The 23,785-nt window shown below is 39.3% G+C and overlaps 1 protein-coding gene and 1 long non-coding RNA gene across 5 annotated transcripts; one reads left to right on the top strand and one right to left on the bottom strand.

Annotated features, from left to right (window-relative positions):
• The first annotated feature begins 557 nt into the window (after positions 1 to 557).
• Positions 558 to 14,319, top strand: LOC116724288 (uncharacterized). Its single transcript, XR_004340130.1, has 3 exons — positions 558 to 819; positions 906 to 959; positions 14,207 to 14,319. It is a non-coding gene; the product is annotated as an uncharacterized LOC116724288 (long non-coding RNA).
• Positions 3,473 to 22,559, bottom strand: usp20 (ubiquitin specific peptidase 20). 4 transcript variants are annotated; one of them, XM_032569865.1, is made up of 26 exons: positions 22,312 to 22,558; positions 22,171 to 22,221; positions 21,842 to 21,948; positions 21,629 to 21,682; positions 21,329 to 21,391; positions 20,955 to 21,095; positions 20,771 to 20,873; positions 20,535 to 20,604; positions 20,297 to 20,410; positions 20,123 to 20,216; positions 18,530 to 19,028; positions 18,294 to 18,443; positions 14,197 to 14,309; positions 13,030 to 13,202; positions 10,766 to 10,860; positions 10,639 to 10,672; positions 10,512 to 10,557; positions 10,233 to 10,413; positions 9,998 to 10,124; positions 9,734 to 9,903; positions 8,386 to 8,467; positions 7,975 to 8,083; positions 7,490 to 7,592; positions 7,331 to 7,399; positions 7,087 to 7,255; positions 3,473 to 6,931 (listed from the first exon to the last, which is right to left on the bottom strand). In XM_032569865.1, the coding sequence occupies exons 3-25, from the start codon at positions 21,917 to 21,919 to the stop codon at positions 7,098 to 7,100; spliced, it is 2,826 nt and encodes a 941-aa protein (XP_032425756.1). In that variant the 5' UTR covers positions 21,920 to 21,948; positions 22,171 to 22,221; positions 22,312 to 22,558; the 3' UTR covers positions 3,473 to 6,931; positions 7,087 to 7,097. The 4 variants fall into 4 exon arrangements, with proteins under 4 accessions (XP_032425756.1, XP_032425757.1, XP_032425755.1 ...); XM_032569866.1 differs by lacking the exon at positions 22,171 to 22,221 and having other exon boundaries at positions 22,312 to 22,559; XM_032569864.1 differs by having other exon boundaries at positions 22,171 to 22,558.
• Positions 22,560 to 23,785: the final 1,226 nt, after the last annotated feature.

Raw genomic sequence — 23,785 nt, 5'->3', positions numbered from 1 at the left:
AGTTGATGGTACTTTTGACTCACTCATAAGATACATGTACATGAACTATTTAGCTTATTTTTATTTTAAGACAATGTCATCATAAGTCCTAAAATGTTAAAAAAAGATTATTTTGACACACATTTATTACATAATATTACAAAATACCCAATTGGTATATAAAAAAAGGTTTTGACTATAAATATCTTAAGTCTTCACGTTCATGCTTTAGAGTTAAAACACACTTTTAAGATACGTATGTGCAAGGGAAGCTAACTCAGTTCACTTGCAATGCCTGCAAGTGTTTGTCTCTCACTTTCTCTCTTTTAAAGGCAGGTAATAACCTTCTGAGGAGGAAAATGAAGTTCCACCACAAAGTTTCAGATAGTGAGCACAGCAGCGTCAACTTGACTTATCTGCTGACAGAAATCAAAAAGCTGGCCCTTCACCATCAAACCGAAAGGCCACAGCTTAAACTTGGCTGGTGTCCTCTGTCTCTCACAGCTCCCAAACATGGCCTGCAAATATTTACACAGAACACTTTTGCAAAAAAAAAAAAAAAAGAGAGAGAGAAATACCCTTCTGAGCAAGCTTAGGGAGGTAAAGAGGAACCAAGCACCAGCCGTCCAAGAAAATCGCTTTTCGCTTTAAAAGAAATGAAGCGCTGCTGTTGTGTCGCTCCTTTTCTCTGTTCTCAAAACCACCAGACTTTCAGGGCATAATGGAGGCTTCATGTAGGAATTGTTTCCTGTCCGGTGTTCGTCAATCTCCTCTGCTTGATGGAAGAAGCCTGTCAGCAAAGTTAAAACAGACGCCTGAGGAAAAGGAAACAGAAGTGAGGTCAGTAAGCAGCAGCTCTGGACACAGTAGACGGCAAAGTAAGCACAAACGACATAAGACATTTGTTTCACTGTTCTTTTTTTCAGGTTGGAATGATTATGCATTACATTAACTTGCAACATGTGGATTTGTTAGAAAAGGTAAGTGGTTTTTTTTACAGCCTATTTGATGTGTAGTTTGAATGACTGTCAATAGTTCTAAATGTCTATCTCATGTTTGAAGTTTAATTGAAGATTTAAGAAGTAGTCCTCCATTTCTGCTTTTTTTTCACTTTCTGCAATACACAAACACTACTGGCAGTGAAAAACAATAAAGAGCATGATGCTACCATCACCATGTTCACCAGTTTGTCTCACATTGACGGGAATTGACTCATGTCAATGTGAGCAACAAGCTCAATCTTGTCCTGTCTAAAAATAAAACATTTCTGCTGGAGGCTTCTACATGTGGACAGCTGCAATTTTCAGGCTTGAAGGTGTTCCTATTAGAGCAGAGTTTTACTTTTAAATCTGCACCTCTTCAGTTCATGTCAATACTGTAGCATGCTGCAGTATACTGTAATACTTAGGCGATGAGAATGATGTTCAAACATCCGCCAGCTAATGGCAGACTTGAGGCTCGGTGGTTCTTTGGTTTTGAATATCTAAACAAATCTCCTTTTTTTGTTTTAGAATAACAGTTTGTGAGACTTGGAGACATTTGGCTTTTCCACAGAACAATAATCCTAGTCACACATCATGAAAACAAGTTTTGGAGATGAGAAGCTAAAATAAAGCTCCTGAAATGGCATTTTGTACTAGTTCAGACTTACTCTTAGCTAATTGTGAAACTTGGTAGTTAAAACATTTTTTGACTTGATCAATTTCCTAAAATAAATGCAGCATTGCACCTAAGAAAAGTAAAAACACTGAAGAAAGATGGCATAATAACTCTTGTGCTCATAATCCGAAATATTAAAAATGTGTGCGTGAACAAAGCCAAAATCCTGCTTTTTTTCTAACATCCAAAACAAAATGATCCCCAAACTAGTCTTATTGTAAAAGTAGCTTAAAGATAACATTCATTTTCAAAACAAATAAAATGCTGTGACTCTGAATTTGTTGTACTTTTCTTCTTGTGGAGCGACTTCAGTTAATGTCCGACTCTGAGAAAAGCAAAGATTCTGTCCCAGGTAGGACCTAAAATCCCCCTGAGGACAAAGAGGACAAAGGTGGGCTGCATCATGCCACACCCATCCTGTCTCGGTGAACGGACGGAGGGAAGTGCCTCCTCTGCTGTCCTGAACTGGCACTGTTTACAATACTGGACGTTGAATTATTCATGAATATGTCTGCTGAGTCATACATGGAATCCCTGCATTATTGGGATCCATGTCAGTCCCTCATTTTTAAATGCTGACAAAGCTATGACTGCATTCTTGGTCAGACACATTAAGACACATGCAAGAGATGTGGAAACATGAAGCTGCAGTGGTGTGTGGGGGGTGTGCGTGTATGAACACAGCACCTAAAAATCAGTTTTCAAAAACTGGATCTTACCTGAAGATGTGCCGATTGTGTCATCAGTGCGCAGTATCCGCTCAGCAGCCCGGCGTGTTTGCTCTTCAGTCTGTCTCTGTCTGAGCTCGATGCAGCTCGGCATACGCACGGGGCTCGAGATGACATCACAGCCCCTCACTTAACGGCTGCTGTATTTCTAAAATTAACCTGGGCATATTCTGTGCCAGTCAGAATTTTGCAGCAGACAAGTTACTGTAAAGATTTTTTTCTTTTTCATAGGCTAAATTTATAGAGAGCCTTTGTTCCAACACAGATTCCTTAAATCTCAAATTCTTCAAAGACACTGCATCAATGTGAGGAGTTAAAAACAGAGAGATTGAAAAACACGACACAGTATGGGATAGTAGAGCTCTCTATTGTTTGAAAAAGAAAACAGATCATGAAAGGTTTGAAATCTTGGTTTCAACAGGTAGGAACAGGACAAGGCATTTCATCTCATTTGTTTGATTTCCTTTCCATTCACCACATGGACACTCGCTTTAGCTTCAAGTAATAATTTAAAACCAAACATGATGTTGTGAGGAAACAAAATTGGAGAGAAACTCCTGAAGTTCAAGCATTGTGACTGACGGTGTCGTTGGCATAACATAAGATGTGGCAGTCCTTCAAATATCAAGCATTCTGTGACTAACAATGGTAGTCAGAAATGAAGCAGAATTTTACATTTTTGAATTACAATTTTTGTTACAAGTGTTCATTAGACACTGACCACAAAGTGCTTTTAAACCATGGGTAGTGTGCTAGCCTCTAAGCTACTGCTTTCAGAAAACATTTCTCCAGTTTTCTTCCTTCTGACTGGAGAAATTGCTAAATAAATACATGTCTTATGAACTCATATTGGAGTTTTTGAAGTTGCAACCTCTGATTTTGTCTTGGGTGGCCAGTGTGCTGTGACGCCCGGGTTTGGTGAACCACGCATAACTCTCCCCTTTGGTTTTGACTACGGGGCAAAAAGTAGTCATGTCACCACTCAGCCACCATCGCACATTAAATGACACATTGATCTTTAAAACATTTATCCAACAGCAACTTGACAGCACGTGTTTTACATTTAACTCCGCCTGCCTCAGTACAAAAAAGGAAGAAAAAAAAAAATCCAATCCAAAAGCAGGGAATTTTAATCATTAAACCAGTCATAATAATTACATCAGTTATACAGACATTTAAACATCCCTTTTGACTGTGGTAGGATCACCATAGCCATTACCACAAGAGCCACGACTAGGAAACATGACTCCATGAAATCCCGCTGTGTGCCGTGACACCTATGAATACTTTCCAACCACAGCAATGCTTGTTTTTTTCCAGTAGATTGAAGTCTTACACGCATATACGTGCCGTAACAGGAGCGGATGCACTTACAGGGTGGGGTTATTGTAATAATTACCACAAGACATTCCCTAACACTGCATTATAACAAGTTATATCGGCTGGCCGTTTGAACTCTCAGCTGTTCAAGCTACTGGTGTCATTTATTCGTCCTAGCATCTCTATGATACAGCTACGATTGCACTGTAGTTGTTTTTTTGTTTGTTTGATTGCACAATCTTCCCCACACCTATAGAAAACATATTGCCACAGTACTAACATCTCCTGTACATAAAATCTGGAACTGTATGAAAAGAGAAACTAGTTCAATAAACAAAATAGACAACATTAGAGACATTTTTTTCTTTGAAAACTGATTCATAATTTAACAACAAAACAGAGACATGGCTCTCTGTGAGCTAAAATGTTAAATAGACATAGTAAAGTTCTCTGTTTTATAAGCCACCGGTGAAATGAAATGAAGTGAAATGATTTCTATAAAAATTTATTTACTTTTTTGTCATGGACCCAAGCTCTTTTTTTTTCTCTGAAGACATTTTTGGGCTGCTATCCATGGAAAACATCCATGAACAAAGAGTCAGAAAACAGGAGGGGAAATACTTTTTGTTGTGGGAAAGCATTATACAAATCACATTTTTGTAGAAAATGAAACTTGCCAATTCAAATAGAACACACCTTCAAAAAAAAAAAAAAAAAAAGACCTGGTGGGAATAATAAAAAGCATATTTAAAAACATTAAACTAAAAGTGAATAAATCCAATTTTCCTTATTTATTCTAAGTGATCTTTTAGCCTTAATCATTAGGAGTTACATCTGCGCTGCTCACATACAAATACATCTACAAGCTGTATATGGAAAACATTGTATGTACAATAAATAGATTTTATGACACTAAGTTATGCTTGTATTTCAATGCCTTGTCTGAAGAGTTAGCTAGGTGAACTCTCTTGTTTTAACACGTCTAAATGCCAGCAGAGTATTTATCAGATTGTATCCAAGAAGTCAACCCTGATACAGAAGTCTGGCGTTTTTTTTTTATTTTGAAGACAGTAACCAAAAAGCAACTCCATTTTGAAACTGCCGCCAAAAGTCTGGAATGTTAGTATGCCTAGCAAAGCAAAGCATGTACTCTTTTTTTATTTACCGAGTTTGCATACAACTTTTTTTGTAAAAAAAAAAAAAAAAGCAAAAGGTTTAAAATTTTATTTTGTGAGCTTTAGAACTATTACAGGTTTGTTACAGGGTGCTAGCTAACTAAAAAGCTGCTAAGCCAGCTGTAACAACAGCTTAAAGTAACTAGCATAACTTAGTCACACCAGCTGTTGTCTCTGGAAAAAAGTCTTTTCTGTTTTACAATATAACCAAATTTTCTTCAGACTTAGGGAATTAACAAGAGGCGGCAATTTATCAGCTGGTGGGTGATTGCTGAGAATTCAAACATCACACACCAAACAAAGCTGTACTCTTAAAAATAAAAAAATGGACGAATAAATATGAGATACAAGATGTTTCATAGTTGCAATAAAAATGTAAAAATCGAGTATACTGTAGATGACTATGTCACAAAATGCTTTGTGAAATCAACACACTAAGTGGAGAGAACTTTACATTTGACCCCAAAATTTCCCCCCGTTTGTTCAAACCACAATGTTTTCCGTAGTGAATGTGACTCGACTCATTGCACTCTCATGGTTTTGGATTGGCCAAAATGAATCACTGACGCAAAATGTTTTACCTAGCAGAATATGACTGTGTATGGAGTATGATGAATAAACACTAACAATGACTCCAGTTGTGTGTGTTTAGCAAGAAATACATATTCTTATGAAAATGAAAGGTGGGAGAGACAGAAACATATGCAACAGTTAGTTGTGCTGGAAAAGGTTTGATAAGATTCAGCACTTCTGGCTTCATGCTCCCGTCCCCTAAATTTTGGGGAACTTCTATAAATGTGTGTTCCCTAACATGTGAACAGCTTAAATTTGTATTTTAAGTTTTGTGGCTAAATTTGTAATAAAATTTGTATTATATTCTAAACATGTATGACTTCATATTTCAAATCTCAAACGTGATGAGACACAAATTCTTCCTGGGAGAAAACATCAACATAGCGTGATAGATATGGAATCTTCAAACTCCTGCCAAGCAAGGATAAGAAGTTACAGATTAAAAAAAAAAAAAAAGTTCATCAAACGTTTGACAGCAGTAACCCCTTTTATCTAAATGACATTTATCTCTATATTCTGTTTTGCTTAATATATATGATTATTTTTAACTAAATGCATCTCAAGTAGCACTTGATAAAGTCTGAAGACGTTTACACTGATCTTGTAAAATCACAAATCTATTGCACAAGATTCTCTTTATCACTTCAGATACGTATGCATCCCTCCTGCTTATCTACTTTGACTAATGAAATGTTAACATTCACATCTATACATGCCTATGGCTGTTTGCTGACAGAGCTTACACTGACTATACAAAAGCAAGGTCTTCTTGCGAGTATTTCTGAGCATGTAAACGGATCGTTTAAGCAAAACAACTGAGCTTCTCAGTCAGCGAAAACTTACAGCTGCATGCAGTTTGAGCCCAGAAGTGATTGTGCATAACCCACACCACATGCATGTTTTGCAGTTATAAACAAACCTGCTCCGGCCATTCCCATGGCCCAAAAAACAACAACAACAACGAAAAAAAAAACAAACAGAAAGGAAAAGGTTTCCATTCCTGAGGGCTTGGCGCACGCTGACGTTGGAGGTGCAGACGTTTCATTCACTTGAGACCTGTCGCTTCTGTCTGCTTGTTGCTATGTAACTAGTAAACAGCTAAACAACGGAAAGCTTGGTAATGCATCTTAATTGCTTCTAGTGTGAAAGAGGAGCCCTCCTCTCACGTATCGGCAACGTTCACTGCACCGTTCTGGCTTGTGACGCCAGGTGCCGTTCGCCTTCCACGGCCGGTTTGGAAGCAGCACATGACGTCTAGACACTACAGCGGCCACAGAGACGCCTACGGCTACCGAAAACAGCTGCAGAGGTGTGACACAAACACAGAGCTTCAGAGCTGTCCGATGAATAAAATCGGTGATGTTAGGTCTCGTTTTGACCCCTTGCAGCTTCAAAATAAGACGTCGCTACATTTACAAAGAGCTCGTAATGCTTCTTCGCCAACGTGCAAATTCCTCAACTTCATATGAGGGCAGAAGTGGAAAGTGGAAATCAGACCTGTAAGGAAAAAAAATTTAGAAAAACAAGTATGAAAATTTTTTTTTCATTTTCTAGTGTTACATACTGAGGATAACGTTCAACCGAAGTTAAACTAGTGCGGCAAGTAGAAATATTTAGAAAATATAGTAGAATTTATAAAGCCGGATTCTCACCTGCGTGACTCTCAAAGTGCTCTCGTCTCTGCTTCAATCTTCCTCTCTCCATGAAGGCTGTCGGGGTCAGCTGGGACCACCGTTTGTCTCACCGCGATCTCAGGACCCCCGCCGTATATCCCCAACAAATACTGCCATGTCTCCTCGGAGATCTGTCCATAATCTGCACCTGAGATGAAAAAAAAAAAATCATCTCTGTGTCCTGTTGCAGGCTTTACATCTTAGTTAGCAAAGAAAAGTTTACCTTGTTTCAGCTGTATGTGTCCTCCTTTCATAACACCAATTTTACTGTTGTCAATGGGACCAGGTGGCTCTGGCAAAACAAGCAATATGCGTTTTTTTTTTTGTTTTTTTTAAGTAAGCAGCATCCATAACTGTACATGTGTATGTGAGTGGTTTGTACCGTTGTCTTTGCCCTTCACAAAGCTCTCCCACTCTCTGAACCACTGCATGCTGATACACAGGATCACTGACGGAGCCTCCTCAGCCTGGAACTCCTTGTTCAGCTACAGGCAAAACATAAATTACGGAAAAGTCCCAAATGTAGCAAGTAGGATTAATAATAATTAGGCCTGAAATTAACGATTACTTTAGCTATAGCTATTATTCTGACAACTAGAAAATAATAGCCACATTTTGCTAGTTTTTCATTTAAGCTTTTTAAATAAAATATTAGAAATAAATCTATTGAATTAAGCAGTTTGGACAGCACAGTTTTGGCTTAATTCCGACTGAGTACGCTGTTCTCCAGTTAGTGATTAATTGATTACTAAATTAAGTTGATGATTATGTCAATAATCCTTCCATCACAATTAATCGTTCAGCCCTAACAATAACATAAAAAAAAAAAGAAAAAAGGATGAAGCCTTTCAGAAAAGCAGAGTTAACCTTAATGAAGGTGTCTATTTCGGTTTTCCTGCGCCTGGCCAGAGCTTCGATCTCCACCTGGCAGATGGCGCACATGTACAGGTGGTTGACTGCGGGGCCGCCTCCGAAACTGAACACAGTGACGCAAATACGCAGTGAAAGGTTAGTGGTGAGATAAGGATGATCACTGATCTCTATCAAAAAAAGTTTAATTAATCTAATGTAAAAGAAAAATACAATCAGCAAAATCACACACTAAAAAAATAGGTCAAAGTGGATTTAATTTACACTCTGATTTAAGGAACTTTTAATTACTAATCCTGCCTGTTTCTCTATACTACTTCAGAAGGCAGTAAAGGGGCTCCATCTGGATTAGAATTCACTTTAGTCTGAGTCCTTGAGTGAGATATATCAATAATAATTATTGTTTACCTGTTGTAAAGATATTCCCACACATTCTGAGGAACTATCACTACCAGATCATCAATGTACTGGTACTTATTAGGCGGGATCCCTGTGAAGAGAGGAAACTGTTCAAAAAGGCTGCAGAAAAGGGAAAAAGTAAATCAGAAATTAAGAAAAAAAGGAAGTAATTTCCATACAGTTGTAGAAGAGTCCCATGGCTTCTTTTTGTAATGTAATGCATGTAATACTAATTGGGACTTGTTGGATTTCTCGGCTCTTCAAGGATGTTTAAAGTGCATGTTGTAAATAATTAGTGAGTTCCCTGGAACACTGCGTGCTGTCAGTCCCCAAGCTGAAAGTATGGTTATCTGTTAATGGCTAGAAAATATATTTTTTACTGTAGACCAGAATTGTTTTTTTTTATTTTAATTTTTACATATTACACAAAAAAGTTGAGCGTTTGAGTTGTGCAAGTCCTACATTTTCTTGCATTTCCTTCTTTAAATTGACAAATGTTTTATGAAAGGTTACAAGCTGGCTCTGCTTATTTTTACTTGTTAACTTGGTCAACTGTATCATTTTGGTTTAAAATAATGCCATAATATAGGCAGGTTTTTTTATCTCTATTGTTAAACATGTTGATATTATTGCTGGCTAATTTGGGTACATTTAGATTTAAGTGGCTTGCCACCCCACTTGCTGATAATTTTTTAGTCAAGACAGTAAAGCTCTATGATCAATAGTGCATAAAATCCATAAAATCATTTTTTATAGTAGTAAAATGGTGCCTCATTATGTGATAAACCTGTAAAGAATGAACCTTTCTGTGTGTGCATAAGCAAGTTGAAGAACCTAAATATTAAAAGTTAACAGCGATTTCCTTTTAATAGCAGCACCAAAATAATATGAAAACTGTTGCTTTGTTCATGTTTTTGGGTAACAGCGCTTGAAAATATTTCATCCATCCATCCATCCATTTATCCAGGGTCAGGTCAAGAGGGTAGCAGTTTAAGAAGGGAGGCCCAGACTTCCCTCTCCCCAGCCACTTGTTCCAGCTCTTGGAACGCCTTCCTAGGCCAGCCAGGGAAACAGTCTCTCCAGTGTGTCCTGGACCTTCATAATTTTTGTTGAATTAGCCAAATGAGAGTTGTTGTTTTGGGTTTTTTTCATTTCCCTAAAAGTTCTCATCTGAAACGTCTAAGTCATCCTCTACAATCTCGCTTCATGCAATCGTTTCCGCAAGCAGTGCGGCAAAACTGTGGAAATCTCTGACCTCCACATGAAACCCTTCTTAAAGAAAACTTTGAGTATGCTCTCTTTGCTATAGGGTACGCCATTCCGACCTCAGAAAGGAGAAAACACAATGGTCACACACCTCCGTGCTGACAAAGAAAGGTGTGATTGCTGATGGGGCCGGGCTCGGCGAAGGTGTTAAACTTGTTCAGCCATTCTCTGGAGATGTAAAACTGCAGTAGGCTGGGCTCCTTCATGTTGGCCAGAGCCACCACCTTCTGCCTCTCTCGAACCGACTCCTCGCTGCTTTTCCTGTGTTAAGCCATGAAAAACCCAGTCAGTCGTTAAAAATGTTTAAAAAATGTTTTTAAAAAGACAGTCGGTGTAAACTCAGCCTTGAACCCACCGATAAAACAGCACATAGGCCTCGGCGTTCTGCACCACCGTCTCATGGACCTCTGTCACATACTGATCATCAAACTCGTACCACTGGCCGTTGATCACATTCTGACAGTAAGCTATATAATGCCCACCTGCGTCAAAAAAAAAAAAAAAAAGTGTATGAGAGGACGTGGGAACACTTTTCAAATCAAAGCAAACATGAATTTCTCTTATCTACGGGAAACAAAGCTCTGTCGTACTTCCTGCGGTGCCATGGTGGCAAATGACTGACAGCAGATCGTAAGTGGTGACTTGAGACGGGCTCTCTTTGGCCAGGAAGGGTTGCATGTCGAGGCCCTCCAGGGGGAAGGACACATGGCTGCTGATCTTGAACGAATACATGACTTCGTGACGAAAACGTTTCAGGTGAATGCAAAGGATCTGCAAGATAAACACAAAACTTACAGGTGAACTTTATGCAACTCAAGACCAAACTTCTTATCAAAAGCACAAAAAAAACCAAAAAAAAAACCTATCACCTCTGGAAGTTTCAGCACTTTGCAGTATTTGACACCGTTTCGCAATCTGCAGCACAAAAAAAAACAAACAAAGGTAAATGCATTTGAAAGTCTAATGAGGAAGATTCAACTTGAAGTATATACTTACTTTTTACATCTCTCACAGCTGTACATGTTATCTCCTGTAAAAAAAAACAAAAAAAAACAAAACACAGACTAAAACTTGTAACTAACATTTAAAAACTATAACACATCAGTGCAGGAAATTTCACTACCTTTGAGCTCATCAGCAGCAAAGAAGGCAGCGAGGCAGTCCTCGAGTGTTACCATGGGACCCCAAAACCAGGTGGGGATGCAGGACACCACAAATCTATTTAAAAGAGCAACACCGAAAAATGATGTATCATCTGAAGCCTTGGAAAAGTATTCAAACCACAGAACGTTTTATGTTTTCTCATGCTAAAAACACAAATTTCTGATAAGTTTTATCGTAGGTTTTATAGTATCAGATGATAGACCAACGTGAAGCAGAAGGAACAAGACACGTGGTTATGAAATGTTTTTACAAAGAAAAATCTGAAAAGGGTACTACTGTCCATTTGCACTCATCCCTTTCAGCTTTCTAAGCCTCTGTATAGTTTGTAGATTCACTATTTAATGCAATTACAGCTCCTAGCCTTTGGAGCCATTTGTAAAAGCTTCGCACATCTTAGGACTGACATTTTTGCCCGTTTGTCCAGTAAGCTACGACAAACTGCATGGAGAGCAACCGGGAACAGCAATTTTCAAGTCTTGTCACAGATTCTCAATTGGATTTAGGTCAGAACGTTTAACTTCTAAATCTAAATTTACTCGATGCCCATCGAGATTCGTCTTTCTGCCTCATATAAAAGATGATGGAAATGTCTTCCTGCTAGCTTTAACTCCATAATAATTCAACTTTCCTTCCGCTGGATTTCTCCCCACAACTTTGAATTTTAGTACTGTTATGTCAAACTTTGTTTTATTTCAATCAACCAAGCAAGCAATCAATTTTAGCTATAACGCACCCTTCATGTTGGAGGCAGCTCGCTGGAAACGCATAATAAAGGGTATTTCTGAACTGGGTTTGAACCATCCAGGGTCACAGTCTGCAGGTGCAAATACCTGAGTTGTGAAGTAAACTGAAACTGGGGGGACAGTCCCTTTTGCTCCAATCTTTGTGAGAGGGTTGGTGGATATTAAAAGCGATGTACATTCATCTTTTCTTCACTTCCCTGGACTAGCCAGGGGAGTCAATGCTATATTCTCTGCTTAATTTCTTAAAATAATAATAAAAATTCATTTTGATTCATTCTCGATTGACTCAGTGTTTCACCTTAGGTAAGACTTATGTAGCAATAGCAATACACAGTCACATACAGAGGAAATACACCATCCCTTTAACTTTTCAATAAAATATCATTGCGATATCTCAATATTCATATCAGCATACAAGGCTGAATATCACAACTTCACACAGTGCATCTTCTAGCTGTGCTGAAATCCAGTCTACTTCTACCTAAACACCAAAGCTCACAAATACACTTTAGTAATTCTGTCACTTTGCTGTAGATCCACCTGAATTTCCCCAGTGAGGCTCCAGCAGGGCGATTTCCAGAAGCTTCTATTTCTCAATTGCACGTTTACAACAGTGACGTAACGCACATGGCTTTGCAAAGACAGGTTCCCTCTGATGCTACGCCGCCTACTCCTCCCTTTGCTAATCCAACATGTTTCCCTTCATTTAGTAAGAAAAACGCCTCCTCTGCCTCAGGTCACATATCGCTTCAGGATAAAAGGAAACGCCTTATCGTTTTTATAAATAAAATGCTGTGCGACACTCACTTCTAATTTTACGTCATGTTGCCAGAGCAAAGTGACAAACAAGCTAGTAAGTGTTTATCACGCTCAAAAGCAACTTTCAGGCCTTCTGAACGTCTCTCCCGCTGTCAGCGCCGACAGTGGGTTGTCGAATCTCGGAAGCTTTTTCCATTTTCACTCCACATCTTCTCTCAAAGTGTAAAACAATTACTGCTAATTGCAGGATCTTGCTATGATGGAACCTGACAGACAGAGGCAGCATAAAGGCACCGTGGGTCGATCTCATTGTACAAATTCCAAAGAAGCTGACTAAGCATCTTTTGGGTTTTGTTTCCTGTGCCGCTGCTTCGGCTTACTACCAGCTGCGTGCTCTCACATGCATTTTGCTTACAAAAACCCCGTTATCGCATCTTCCTTTGACGCAGCAGCCAGAGTTCATTTCCCTGGAATCTGCAATGGCTGATTTTCGGCAACCTATTTTCATAGCGAAGTATGGAAATGAGCATGGCGAGTCAAGACACGGCTTGCCTGCAGTCTGCAGAAAATATCACCCGCAGGTAAATTTCTCCAATCTTCACCCACACAAAGAATCTGAACTAGTCAAAATAAAATCCTGTGCCTTCACCGCCCAAAGCATTTCCATTTCCCCCCTCTCCACCCACCCCACTTAAATAATGACTCGGTGTGATTTGCTGACCGGCGTATGGAGTCCATGATGTAGGAGATCCAGCCCTGCGAGCCGTAGGTGTCGGGACACACGCCGGTCTTTACCGGCAGGTTCTGGTGGATGGACGAGTGGAGCTTGGCCAGGTCCTCCTTCCCAGGGATGGGGAGCGAGAGGTCCTGGAAGGTCTCTACTGTGGTGGACACCTGGAAACATTCAGACACCGACACATTACACTACACTCTGAAATAAAAGTGATTTGGCATGTAAATAATCATTCAAATTCCCACACTTACAAGTAACAGCATTAAATTGTAAAGAATCACTTATTCTCAATCCATGAACTTCTTCTGATTTATAAATGTAACAACCAGTCTTCTATGCATCTACCTGGGATTGTATGTGACCTACTAGTACAGTTAATGCCTTGTTGTAAAATAGAAGAAAAAGTGTGTATTGTGTTCATCCCTTCTTTAACCAAACAGTCCTAAATAAAATCCAATGCAACCCAGGTCTTCTGTGAGGCCTTTGGATTTTTGCTAGAGAACAGTAGTGAATGAACAGGATTAGATGATCAATCAACACACCAACAGCAAACATCAGGAGTATTTTAAAAAGTCAGAAACCCAGGATAACGATCCAACAGGAAAACAACTCTAAACATACAGCCAGAGCTACAGTGTATGTACTTAGATCAAAGCATATTCACGTGTAGAATTAAATTTCATCCAATCTGTCTGAGATCAAACCATTTTGCAAGAAGAGGCAAAAAAATGTAACTCCAGATTTGTAAAGCTGCTGGAAACGTAGCACAATGGAACCATGGCTGCAGCAAACGGTGGTTCTACATAGGACTTAGACTGGGGCCTGCACTAAAACCCACCTTTACCTTTTTAGACTTTAGTTGTAAAACCAAAAAAAATATATTTTTTTATGTGTATTATTGTCCTTCCACTTCAGAATTATGAACCACTTTGTGTTAGTCTGTCACATAAAATCCCAGTAAAATGCATCAAAGCTTCTGCTTGTAATCTGAAAAAATAAAAAAACAGGACAAGTTCTAGGAGCATGAATCATCCTGCAAGGCACTGAATGTGACTAACCATTAACACGGGCCTTATTTGAACCATTTTAACTTTTGAACAAATTTGGAACATGTGTGATTAGCCCCCCCTGGTGTTGAAATGCTGCACTTCTCACCCTGTCACAGGTCAGACACTGCACCAGGGAGAGGATGGAGCCGTCGAAGATGTCTGAGATGACGCTGCGATAGTGAGACTGCTTCTTCTTCCTGGAGGTGAGCAGCAGCTGAGCTGCGTAAAGAACCATAGCAGCAACTAATTTAAAGGACAGGCTTCACTGCGAAAGCAACCTGAAACACAGCAGTCCTCAGTACTTTGTGCCAATCAAAGATAAAGACCTAGAAGTAAAAAAAAAACCCATCTAAACTATTTATGTATTTAGCTGACTAAATGGGCACAAAAATTTCTGTAGATGCTCAGACATGATTAAATCGCAAACTTTCACCAGTTTAAACCCATGTTATTTTAATACATGCTATTGGTTGACAGGTGCCTTAACAGAAAATGGTCCCCAGTTTTCATGTGCTTAATGAATGTAGGATTTCAGGGGTGTTCAAAGTGTGGCCCGGGGACCATTTGTAGTCCCTGAAATGATTCTGTTCTGCCCCTAACTGGTATCAAGAATGGTATAAAAAATACCATGCGGGGTTGTATATGACTCTTCACCTGGATAATGATTGTAAAGAAACCCTGTGGAGGCTTAATAATAGTTTATTGAATGATACTAAATTTGGCAGCTTCGTAGAAAAAGAATTCAAAGACTATATGGACCACAACAACACAGAGGATATTTCTCCCTGTATCTTATGGGACGCAGCAAAGACTGTTCTGAGAGGGAAGTTAATTATGTGGTCCTCCCATAAGAAAAAAGAAAAAGAGAAATGTTTAAAAGATCTTACTATAAAATTAAAATCTTTAGAAATACAGCATATGGAAAATAATAATGACCACACCCTGCTACAAATAAGAGAAACAAAACAAGCCCTAAACTGCTTATATGAAGACCAGTTAGAGAAAAAAACTAAATTTATTAAACAGAATTATTATGAAAATGGACCCAAATCAAAGAAATTTCTGGCCTGGAGAATACGTAAACAACAAACTGATAGATTTATACAAAAAATTAAAAATCCAATAGATAAAATGACACACCACTCTCTAAAAGATATTAAAAAATCTTTTGAATTATACTACACTCAACTATACACACAGCCTCACGCAGTAGACCCACCCTCAGTGAGAGCATTTCTTGCCTCACTGGATTTACCATCGAAAGGAACAGATCAAAATAATAGGCTAACACAACAAATAACTGAGGAAGAGATTAATAAAGCAATTTCAAAAATGAAAGGGAATAAGATGGCAGGTGAGGATGGCTACCCGGCGGAGTGGTATAGACACTTCCGAAAATTATTTACTCCTCTGCTTGGGAGTTGCTTTAATCATGTACTTTCTGGAGGGGAAACACCACCATCTTGGAGAAGAGCAGTGATCTCAGTGATTCCTAAGCCAGGTAAAGATAAAACAGAATGTGGTTCATACAGACCAATATCAGTTTTAAACATTGATTACAGGATATTTGCAACAATATTGGCTAAAAGACTCGAATTTATAATTCCAGAAATTACAGACGCAGACCAGACCGGTTTTGTTCACAACAGACAAACCCATGACAATGTGAGACGGGCTCTTCACCTCATAGACCAAATGAAAAACACAGAATCGATAGCTGTTAGTTTAGATGCAGAAAAGGCGTTTGATTCAGTGAGTTGGGACTATCTTTATTTGACTTTGGAAAGATTTGGCTTTAATAATCAAATTATAGGTTGCTTTCGGTCTCTGTATGAGTCACCCTCTGCCAGGATTAAGGTGAATGGGGATTTATCAGATAAAATACAATTAGGAAGGGGCTGTCGCCAAGGCTGCCCCCTCAGCCCCACGTTGTTTGCGCTTTTTATTGAGCCTCTAGCACAGGCCATCAGACAGCACAAGGATATTATGGGTGTAGCCATTAAAGGCACAGTGCACAAGATATGCCTCTATGCCGATGACGTGCTCGTATTGCTAACTAACCCGGAAGTCAGCCTACCTAATCTTCTGTCTTTACTCAAGACATTCGGCACTTATTCAGGGTATAAATCCAATCTACAGAAAACACAAGTTCTCTCATTTAATTATCAACCGTCAGTAAAAATTCAGAAAATGTCTAGGTTCAACTGGCACAATACATTTATAAAATATCTGGGAATTAAAATTCCTGTAGAGTTATCTAATCTTTTTGAATGCAACTATATCCCACTGACAGTAGAGATTAAGGCGGATTTACAACGTTGGTCTCTATTACCCATGAATCTACATAATCGAATAGATATAATAAAGATGAACCTTTTACCAAGGATTCTTTATCTTTTTCAGGCCTTGCCTATAAAAGTACCTGACAAACAATTTCGCGATTGGGACAGAACAATCTCAAATTTTATCTGGGCTAAACAAAGACCGAGAATAAAATTCCAGACACTACAGCTGTCAAAAGAAAGGGGTGGATGGGCTTTACCACACCTAGAGGATTATTACGGAGCAGCGCAGATGAAAGTATTAGTGGGTTGGTGTGACCCAACATGTGAAGCTAAGTGGAAAGAGATAGACCTGTCTTACAGTGATATACCTCTACAATCCTGGCTCGGAGATCGTTATCTTATTAAAAAACATATAGATTCTGACCTAATACCCTTATGGATAAAAGTACCATTGGACATATGGCATAAAATATTAAAGCAAGTAAAGACTGAAAGAAATGCTCGAATTTTAAGATGGCCAGCTTATGATAGAAATTTTCTCCCTGCAAGAATGGATAAGAGATTTACACAGTGGTCACAAAAAGGCATAACAAGTTATTGGAAGATGACAAAGAATAATGAATTAAAAAGTTTTAAACAACTTCAAGATAACTATAACCTGGAAAAATGTGACTTTTTTAGATACCTCCAGTTAAGACACTACTACAATAAAAGTATAAAATATTTGGAGGAGGACGAGAATGGTATACTTAAAATCCTATTAGATTCAAGCAACGGAAGACCTCCCAAAAAAACGGTATCCAAACTATATGCATGTCTACAAACGGAGAGGAAATGTAATACAACATATATTAAGACTAAATGGGAAAAAGAAGCCAAAATAACAATAAATGAAGAGGTTTGGTCAAATATATGCAACTCTGTGATTCACACGTCAAGTTCTGGCCTGTGGAAGGAATTTTCCTGGAAATGTATGGTGCGTTTTTTTGTTACACCTGATATTAAAAGTAAACATTGTAACGATACTGAAAAGGCAAAATGTTGGAGGAACTGTGGGAATGTATCTGCAGGACATTTTCATATTTTTTGGGAATGTATTAAGATTGCACCCTATTGGTCGGAAGTGATAAAAGAAATCAACACTAAAATGGACTTAAATTTATGTTGTGATTTTACTGTGGTTTTCCTGGGTAATTTACCTCAGGAACTGAAGAAGTCTGATAGATATCTTCTACTAATATTATTAGCAGGTGCAAAGAAAGCTATAACTCGCCGGTGGCTTGATGTGGAACCACCGTCATGTTTGGACTGGAAGGACATAATTGAGGAAATTCACGCCATGGAGAGACTGACCTTTTCATTAAGGCTTGCCACTTATAAATACAATAAATACTGGAAGAAATGGATCACTCCTCAGAGCCTGACACCAACTGTATAATTTATGTAATTACCTATTTTCTTATTTTTGTTTTTTCCTTGTTATCACTCAACTGCTCCTGTCAAACTAGCTGCTCTGTAATTTTTTTTGTTAGAGGGGGGTCTAACTGTTCAATGTATGTATGTGCGTCTCTAAAACTGCAAAAATAATAAAAATAAAGTTTAAAAAAAAAAAAAAAAAGAATGGTATAAAAAATGTGGCTGCAGACCGAAGCTCTTTTTATGTTTTGGATCTTTAATGATGCAAAGATTTTAGAAAAAAAAATTGCTTATTCTTGAGCAATTAAAACTAAAAAAAAATTTTTAAATTTTGTATTTTTCATTTCATGAATTTTGTGGCCCAACAGTAGTTTAAATTTTCCAGTTATGGCCCCCAGCTCAAAAGGTTTGGACACCATTACTGTGAAATATCCCACCAAATCAAACCCATTAAATGTCGCAACAAAAGCCCTCAGTTCTAAAATCTCCGAGTTGTTTTCACCTTTCTTGAAGGAGTAGGCCGGACCTGCGGAGCGGAGCGGGCTGGAGCGTGGCGGACTGGACGACAGCTTGGGATGAAGCTCCTGCAGGGTTCGGACAGGACTGCAGGGGGTGGACTGCGGCTGGGTCATTGATGCTTCGTTGTCCGGCTCTTAAACAGCAACACGGAGGCCAAAAATAACTATTTTTGGACATGACTCAACGTGAATAATAAAAAATTAAAATCCTGGCTGCTACCTGAGGTGTTGTTGCTCTGGACTTGCACCTGCCCTGCAGTAGTTCTCTGGTTGTCCTCTTGGACGTCAGGGTTTGCGGTCGGCGCAGGCGGCTCTTCCTCCCCCCTCTCGGGAGCCCCGTCCTCCGCCGCCGTGTCAACGTCTGCGTCCTCATCCATCTCCTGTGAGCCGCCCCGCAGGGGGGAGCCGGACACCCTCCTCTCCTTCAACCTCTCCTTCTCCGAGATCACCATCCCCGAACCCACTCCCGCAGACGGGGACCTAAACCCATCGCACTCGTCCTGCAGGAGGAGCTCGCCCTCCCCTAGGCCCCCGCCCTCTCCCCGGTCACTGCTGGAGCCGGAGTCGCAGGACAGGAACTCGTCTTCGGAAGGGGAGCGGTCTCCGTCCCGCCTCTCGTCCCCGTCGCTCCCCTTGCCGCTCATGCTGCACTCTGTCAGCGGCTCCTTCAGCTCCTCATGCAACTGGTCCATCAGACAGCGCAGGAACTCCTGGGTGTCCTGTAGAGACAGGGGAATATTAGAACGATGACTGCGGCTTTGTCAGCAGAAGCTGGGTTTCTGCAGAGAAGAAATGTAAACTCTGAAAATGGTTCTTTGGCAAGACATTAGAAAAAAACACATGGACATCCTTTCTGCAGCAAGAAATTATTTCCTTCTGAAAACTATTAAGGACTAAAAACTGACACAAATAAAACAAATAATGAAACAAATATTGATGAAACACAATTGGAAATAAATGCACTATGTTAAAAATTAATAATAATAATAATAATGACTTTTTGGTCAAATATAAGTAAGATTTCTTGTCTTAGTAAGGTAAGTGCAGGCTCAACTCTGGGATTTCAGTGTAAAAAAGCTGGTTCCATTCACTATGGTTATTTGCTCTGAAAAATTTTATACATAAACTCCTGTAATACAACAATAACAGTCTTTTCTCTGTTCCTTCTAGTTTCAGCTGAAAAGCATCTTTGTTTGACATGCATCAAAAGAACAAAAATGCTTTTGTAGCCTAATAGAGCTCATAAGGCCTTATCTGTCCTAGAAATTCAAATAAACTCACACGGATTTTTTTCTACTGTTTATTCTGAATGAGATAATATCAGTACATCACACTCTCGACATTGTATTTAATTGTGTCTGTAAGTCCCTAGCTACTGGAGATGTTTCAAGAAACGTTTTAAATCCCTGAAAATTAAAAATTTTATTTAGGACTCTTAGGACAGAAACTGTAAGTATCTGTAATTTTCATACTCAAAAGCCTAATTTGCTTTACTCTTTTCTCTATTTTGCGCAAAAAAGCATTTAAAGCTGCAGGAAATACATCTGAAAGAAGAAGGTAGATATGACTTCCTTAAAAAGACAGATTATTAAAAACAGTTCTTTTGAAAGCCCAAAATTGTTATATTGCTAACCGAAACTAAAAGATACAACCCATTTTTTAAACTCAATCGTCCTTCTTGGGATCGTTCATCGTAGGTGAACTAGGATAGTTTTAGATAAAAACACGTAAATCCAGAGTTTGAGAATCATTTGACTTAACAAAAACCAGAGTTTGCAGTATTGCATTGGAATAGAAATCAAAGTTCAATTACTTGCTGCGTGCTCACCTGCTGAGCATAACCTCGAAACATGGGGTTTACCAGTTTGATGCCGTGGGACAAGCTGGTCGGAACAACGTAACTGGGCCTAACAGTGCAGAAGGCATGTGAGAAATATTTAAATAAACAAAAACAAATAAGTTTAGAAAGTTGGACGTGGCTTTGTACCGTTTCTTGTGCCAGAGATCTGAGATGAGTTTCTGGTAGCTCTTACACAGAGCCGGTTTCTTGTCGGTCCGGACCAAGCCGCTGCAGTCCAGGAAAAACTGGGTGAGCGGAGGGCTGGAGAACAAAAGGTATGCAACGTTAAATTCTGGAGGACCGCTTTAACTCAAGAAATACAAAACAAGATTCTAAAGCAATCGGGGCTCATCCCTGATGATTGGGCAAGTGGAGGTGAACCCACCAGTTGGACAGGGCCTGCAGGGCAGCATTCATGTAGCAGGAGTTTCCAATATTCTTCATTCCTGTCAAGCCTAAAGCCAACAAGGGCAAGACCCATGAACTTATTTAACTTAGCTACGAACACACGTGTACACACACACGTTTGTTTGTTTTTTTCCTTCAATATTTACTTTTGCAAGTTTAGTTGAAAATTAGTAAGATTTGAATGAACTGTTGATGCCAAGACAATTTTTGCACCTCTCGGCTTAAGCTCGTCCTCCTCTGATTCTGAGCCATCTTCTTCCGCAACAGCAATCGGCACTGCTTTCAGAGGGTGGCCTGCTGACTGGGCAGCTGCTTCCTGTGGAAAAAATAAATGCACGAGTTTCTTTTTGCATCGAGCAGTAACAAAGTAATTCCGTATTTTATCCACAATTTGCACCTGCTCTGCAGCTTTGCAGTGGCGGGACGCAGCCGGAACGGGGACCAGCGCCGGCCTCTGATCCAAAAACACCTCCCGCTCACACACATAACACCAGATCCTGAAGGTTGTTAGGTTCACTGTCAGGTTGTGCTTTTTAGCCTAAAGAAAAACACCAGAAACAAAACGCCTCAGTGGTTTGTGAAACAATTTAACATTTCACATTTGTGCACCATACAAAATTTTATTCTGTATGTTTTTTTTCTGGATTATATGGATTAGACCAGTCATAAAGTAGTGCATATTTGGGGTTTGGAAGAAAAAACATTGCATGCATGTGTGCTACAGACATAAAAACCCCTTTCAGAAATATATTTTCCATCAGGTGTTCTTACCTGTGCATGCAGAGTGCTGTGATCGGCGTAGGACTCGCCACAACCAACGTACGAACAGTCACTCTAAAAAACAAAAACGAATTCTGATTTTACTTTTGTTTTGTCTCACTGCTACACAAAGTACAAACTTATTTATACCTTTCAGCTTCTATGCCAGAAAACAGCAGCACTTTTCAATTACATTAATGCATCACACCATCATTATTTATTTAGCAAACACCTGCCTTTCCAATACAAGATAATGTACAGTAAGTGCATTAACGTTACGCAAGGCTCACAGACACAATTTCATAAAATTACCTGTAGACAGGCCCATAAGTTGGGACCTCCTGCTCCACATGACTGGCAAGTTCCCTGCAAAAAACAGCAACAGAGTGGGTTCCAATCAACAAAGTGCAACAACAAAATATTGCAGATCTTATTGTACAAGAGCGTTAAAGGGTGCGTGTTAGTTATGACATAATGATACACACACAGCCAATGACATGCACCAATAAATTAATTTACACCCACCTTGGATTTCTGGAGAAGGTCCTCTTTGGTGACCTCTCCTATTGAGTCCAGGTGAGGACAAACGTCTGGCTCTGCCATTGTACTCCTTGTCCCAACTAGGACGTAACCTAACAGATATGGCAGTATAAGAAAAAAAAAAAACAAACATATTTACTAGGAGGTTGTTGCAACTCAGCTAACTGGGAGCACAGACATCACACAAACCCTGCCTCTGACAGCACAAACATATGTAATGTAAAGACATTAAGAAATACATTCTAAGTTGAAACCTAAACGTATGTGCAGGGGCTGACAGCTCAGCAAAGTGACAGGCCCCGGTGTTTACTCACGAAAGAAGAGAAAGATCTCCTTTCTCCAGCGATGACAGCCGTTATTAACGCCTCATAATAACAGAAAAGAAGCAGCTGCCGCTGTCAAGATGGTTATATCTCATCTCCGCACACAAAAAAAACAATAAAATAAAAAAATACCTCGCTTTGAGTGTAGGCAGCTGACGGTGTGCTAGCTAGAAGAGGAGCCGATCGAGCGACGTTGTACCCTGGCCCACCATCCTCCAACTGCCCCCCCCTCCCTCACCATCCGCAGAGCCGAGGCACCGCACGCATCGCACGGCATGACGCAGGCTGCAGGAGCAGGAGTAGACCGGGTAACACTTTCAACTCCAAAAAAATTAATTATTCAAATTATTATTATTTACAAGACAAAAGGAAGGAAAAGAAAAGAAAACGACACATAAAAAGATGCATAAAATGTACGTTGTTATAGTTCTTCGTAATATATTTACGGAAGTGAGGTGATTTTGTGCGTCGCTTAAATGGGTCCTGCTTGTTCATTGACTGAGATACATTAAGGTCCTCCTGACCTGAGTAATGATAAAAAAAATGTAAAAAAATCTTTCTGATAAGTAAAAGTTAAGTAAAATTTAAACTTAACTATTAAAGGAGGTTATTATATTAAATTGACGTTTTTGAGCTTTAATGATGTCAAAATATTATTTTAATTGAAAAAAACAAACATACCTGGAGAGTTGCTTTGATCCTTTCATGCATGTTTGAAGAATCCTTGAAACTCCAATGGCAGCTGCTGAACTCATCATATATGCTACTTCTCAGACCAATGAACGATTGTAAGCTGTATAATGAGAAGCATTGTGATGACGTTAAAGCAGGGTGTCTGAAAGAGTAGTAGGAGTTTCTTAAAGAAACACAAGCCAATTGCAAGGCTTAAATTGCAAAATCTAAGATTTTTAAGTCAACATTTAGGACAACACTTTTCCTTTCAGCCTTTAACAACATTTGTAGGAACTTTGCACTAAGAAGTAGCTATGATGAGCTCAGTACTTGGAGGACACTGCAGCTCTGAGAAGGAGCTGCTTGCTCACCAAGCAAGCATAAACACTTGCTTGGTGAGAGCAAGTGTTTATGCATCCTAAATGGCTGCCACAGAAGACTAAATGATTTCTCAGACATGCATGACAGAATCAAAGCAACATTCCATGTTTTTGATGAGGAAACAAAATTATGATGTGATGCAAAGCTTAGAGGTCGATTTTACATGTCCCCTGGCCCCCTTAAAGCTTCAGTGTGTTTTTTACATATTTGTTAAAAATTATGATCATGTCATGACAGTAAGACAGATCATCTGTGAAACAAAACTGAACTTCTCCGCCTTATCCTATTGCTCACAGAACCAACTGCAGAAACCACTCAGTCAGAATCAACCAATCAGAAGCAGAAGGAGGGTTTTAGCGCTGTCAATCAGTCTTGTGCACATCCCCTCACTCCACAGCTGGTTCACCGCAACACAGTCTGCCAAAACCACTATGGTTAGTTAGTATGGCCAATCAATGAAGGTGGATAAATGTAATAGTAAATTGGTGACAGTTTTAAGAAATATAGAAAAAACATATTTTTGTGAAGGTTACATACTATATGTGTTTTACAT

Source organism: Xiphophorus hellerii, chromosome 8 (genome assembly GCF_003331165.1).
Source record: "Xiphophorus hellerii strain 12219 chromosome 8, Xiphophorus_hellerii-4.1, whole genome shotgun sequence".
Taxonomy (NCBI): Eukaryota; Metazoa; Chordata; class Actinopteri; order Cyprinodontiformes; family Poeciliidae; genus Xiphophorus; species Xiphophorus hellerii.
Note: the sequence above shows the minus strand (reverse complement) of the source record. Positions and strands in the feature narration are given on the sequence as shown.

Coding starts and splice junctions, on each gene's coding strand:
- usp20 (XM_032569866.1), bottom strand. CDS start 21,919: ATGGCAGAGCCAGACGTTTGTCCTCACCTGGACTCAATAGGAGAGGTC. Junction 10,125..10,232: donor CCACCATGGCACCGCAGGAA/GTACGACAGAGC, acceptor TTTTTGACGCAG/GTGGGCATTATATAGCTTAC. Junction 8,084..8,385: donor TGGGAATATCTTTACAACAG/GTAAACAATAAT, acceptor CACTGTGTTCAG/TTTCGGAGGCGGCCCCGCAG.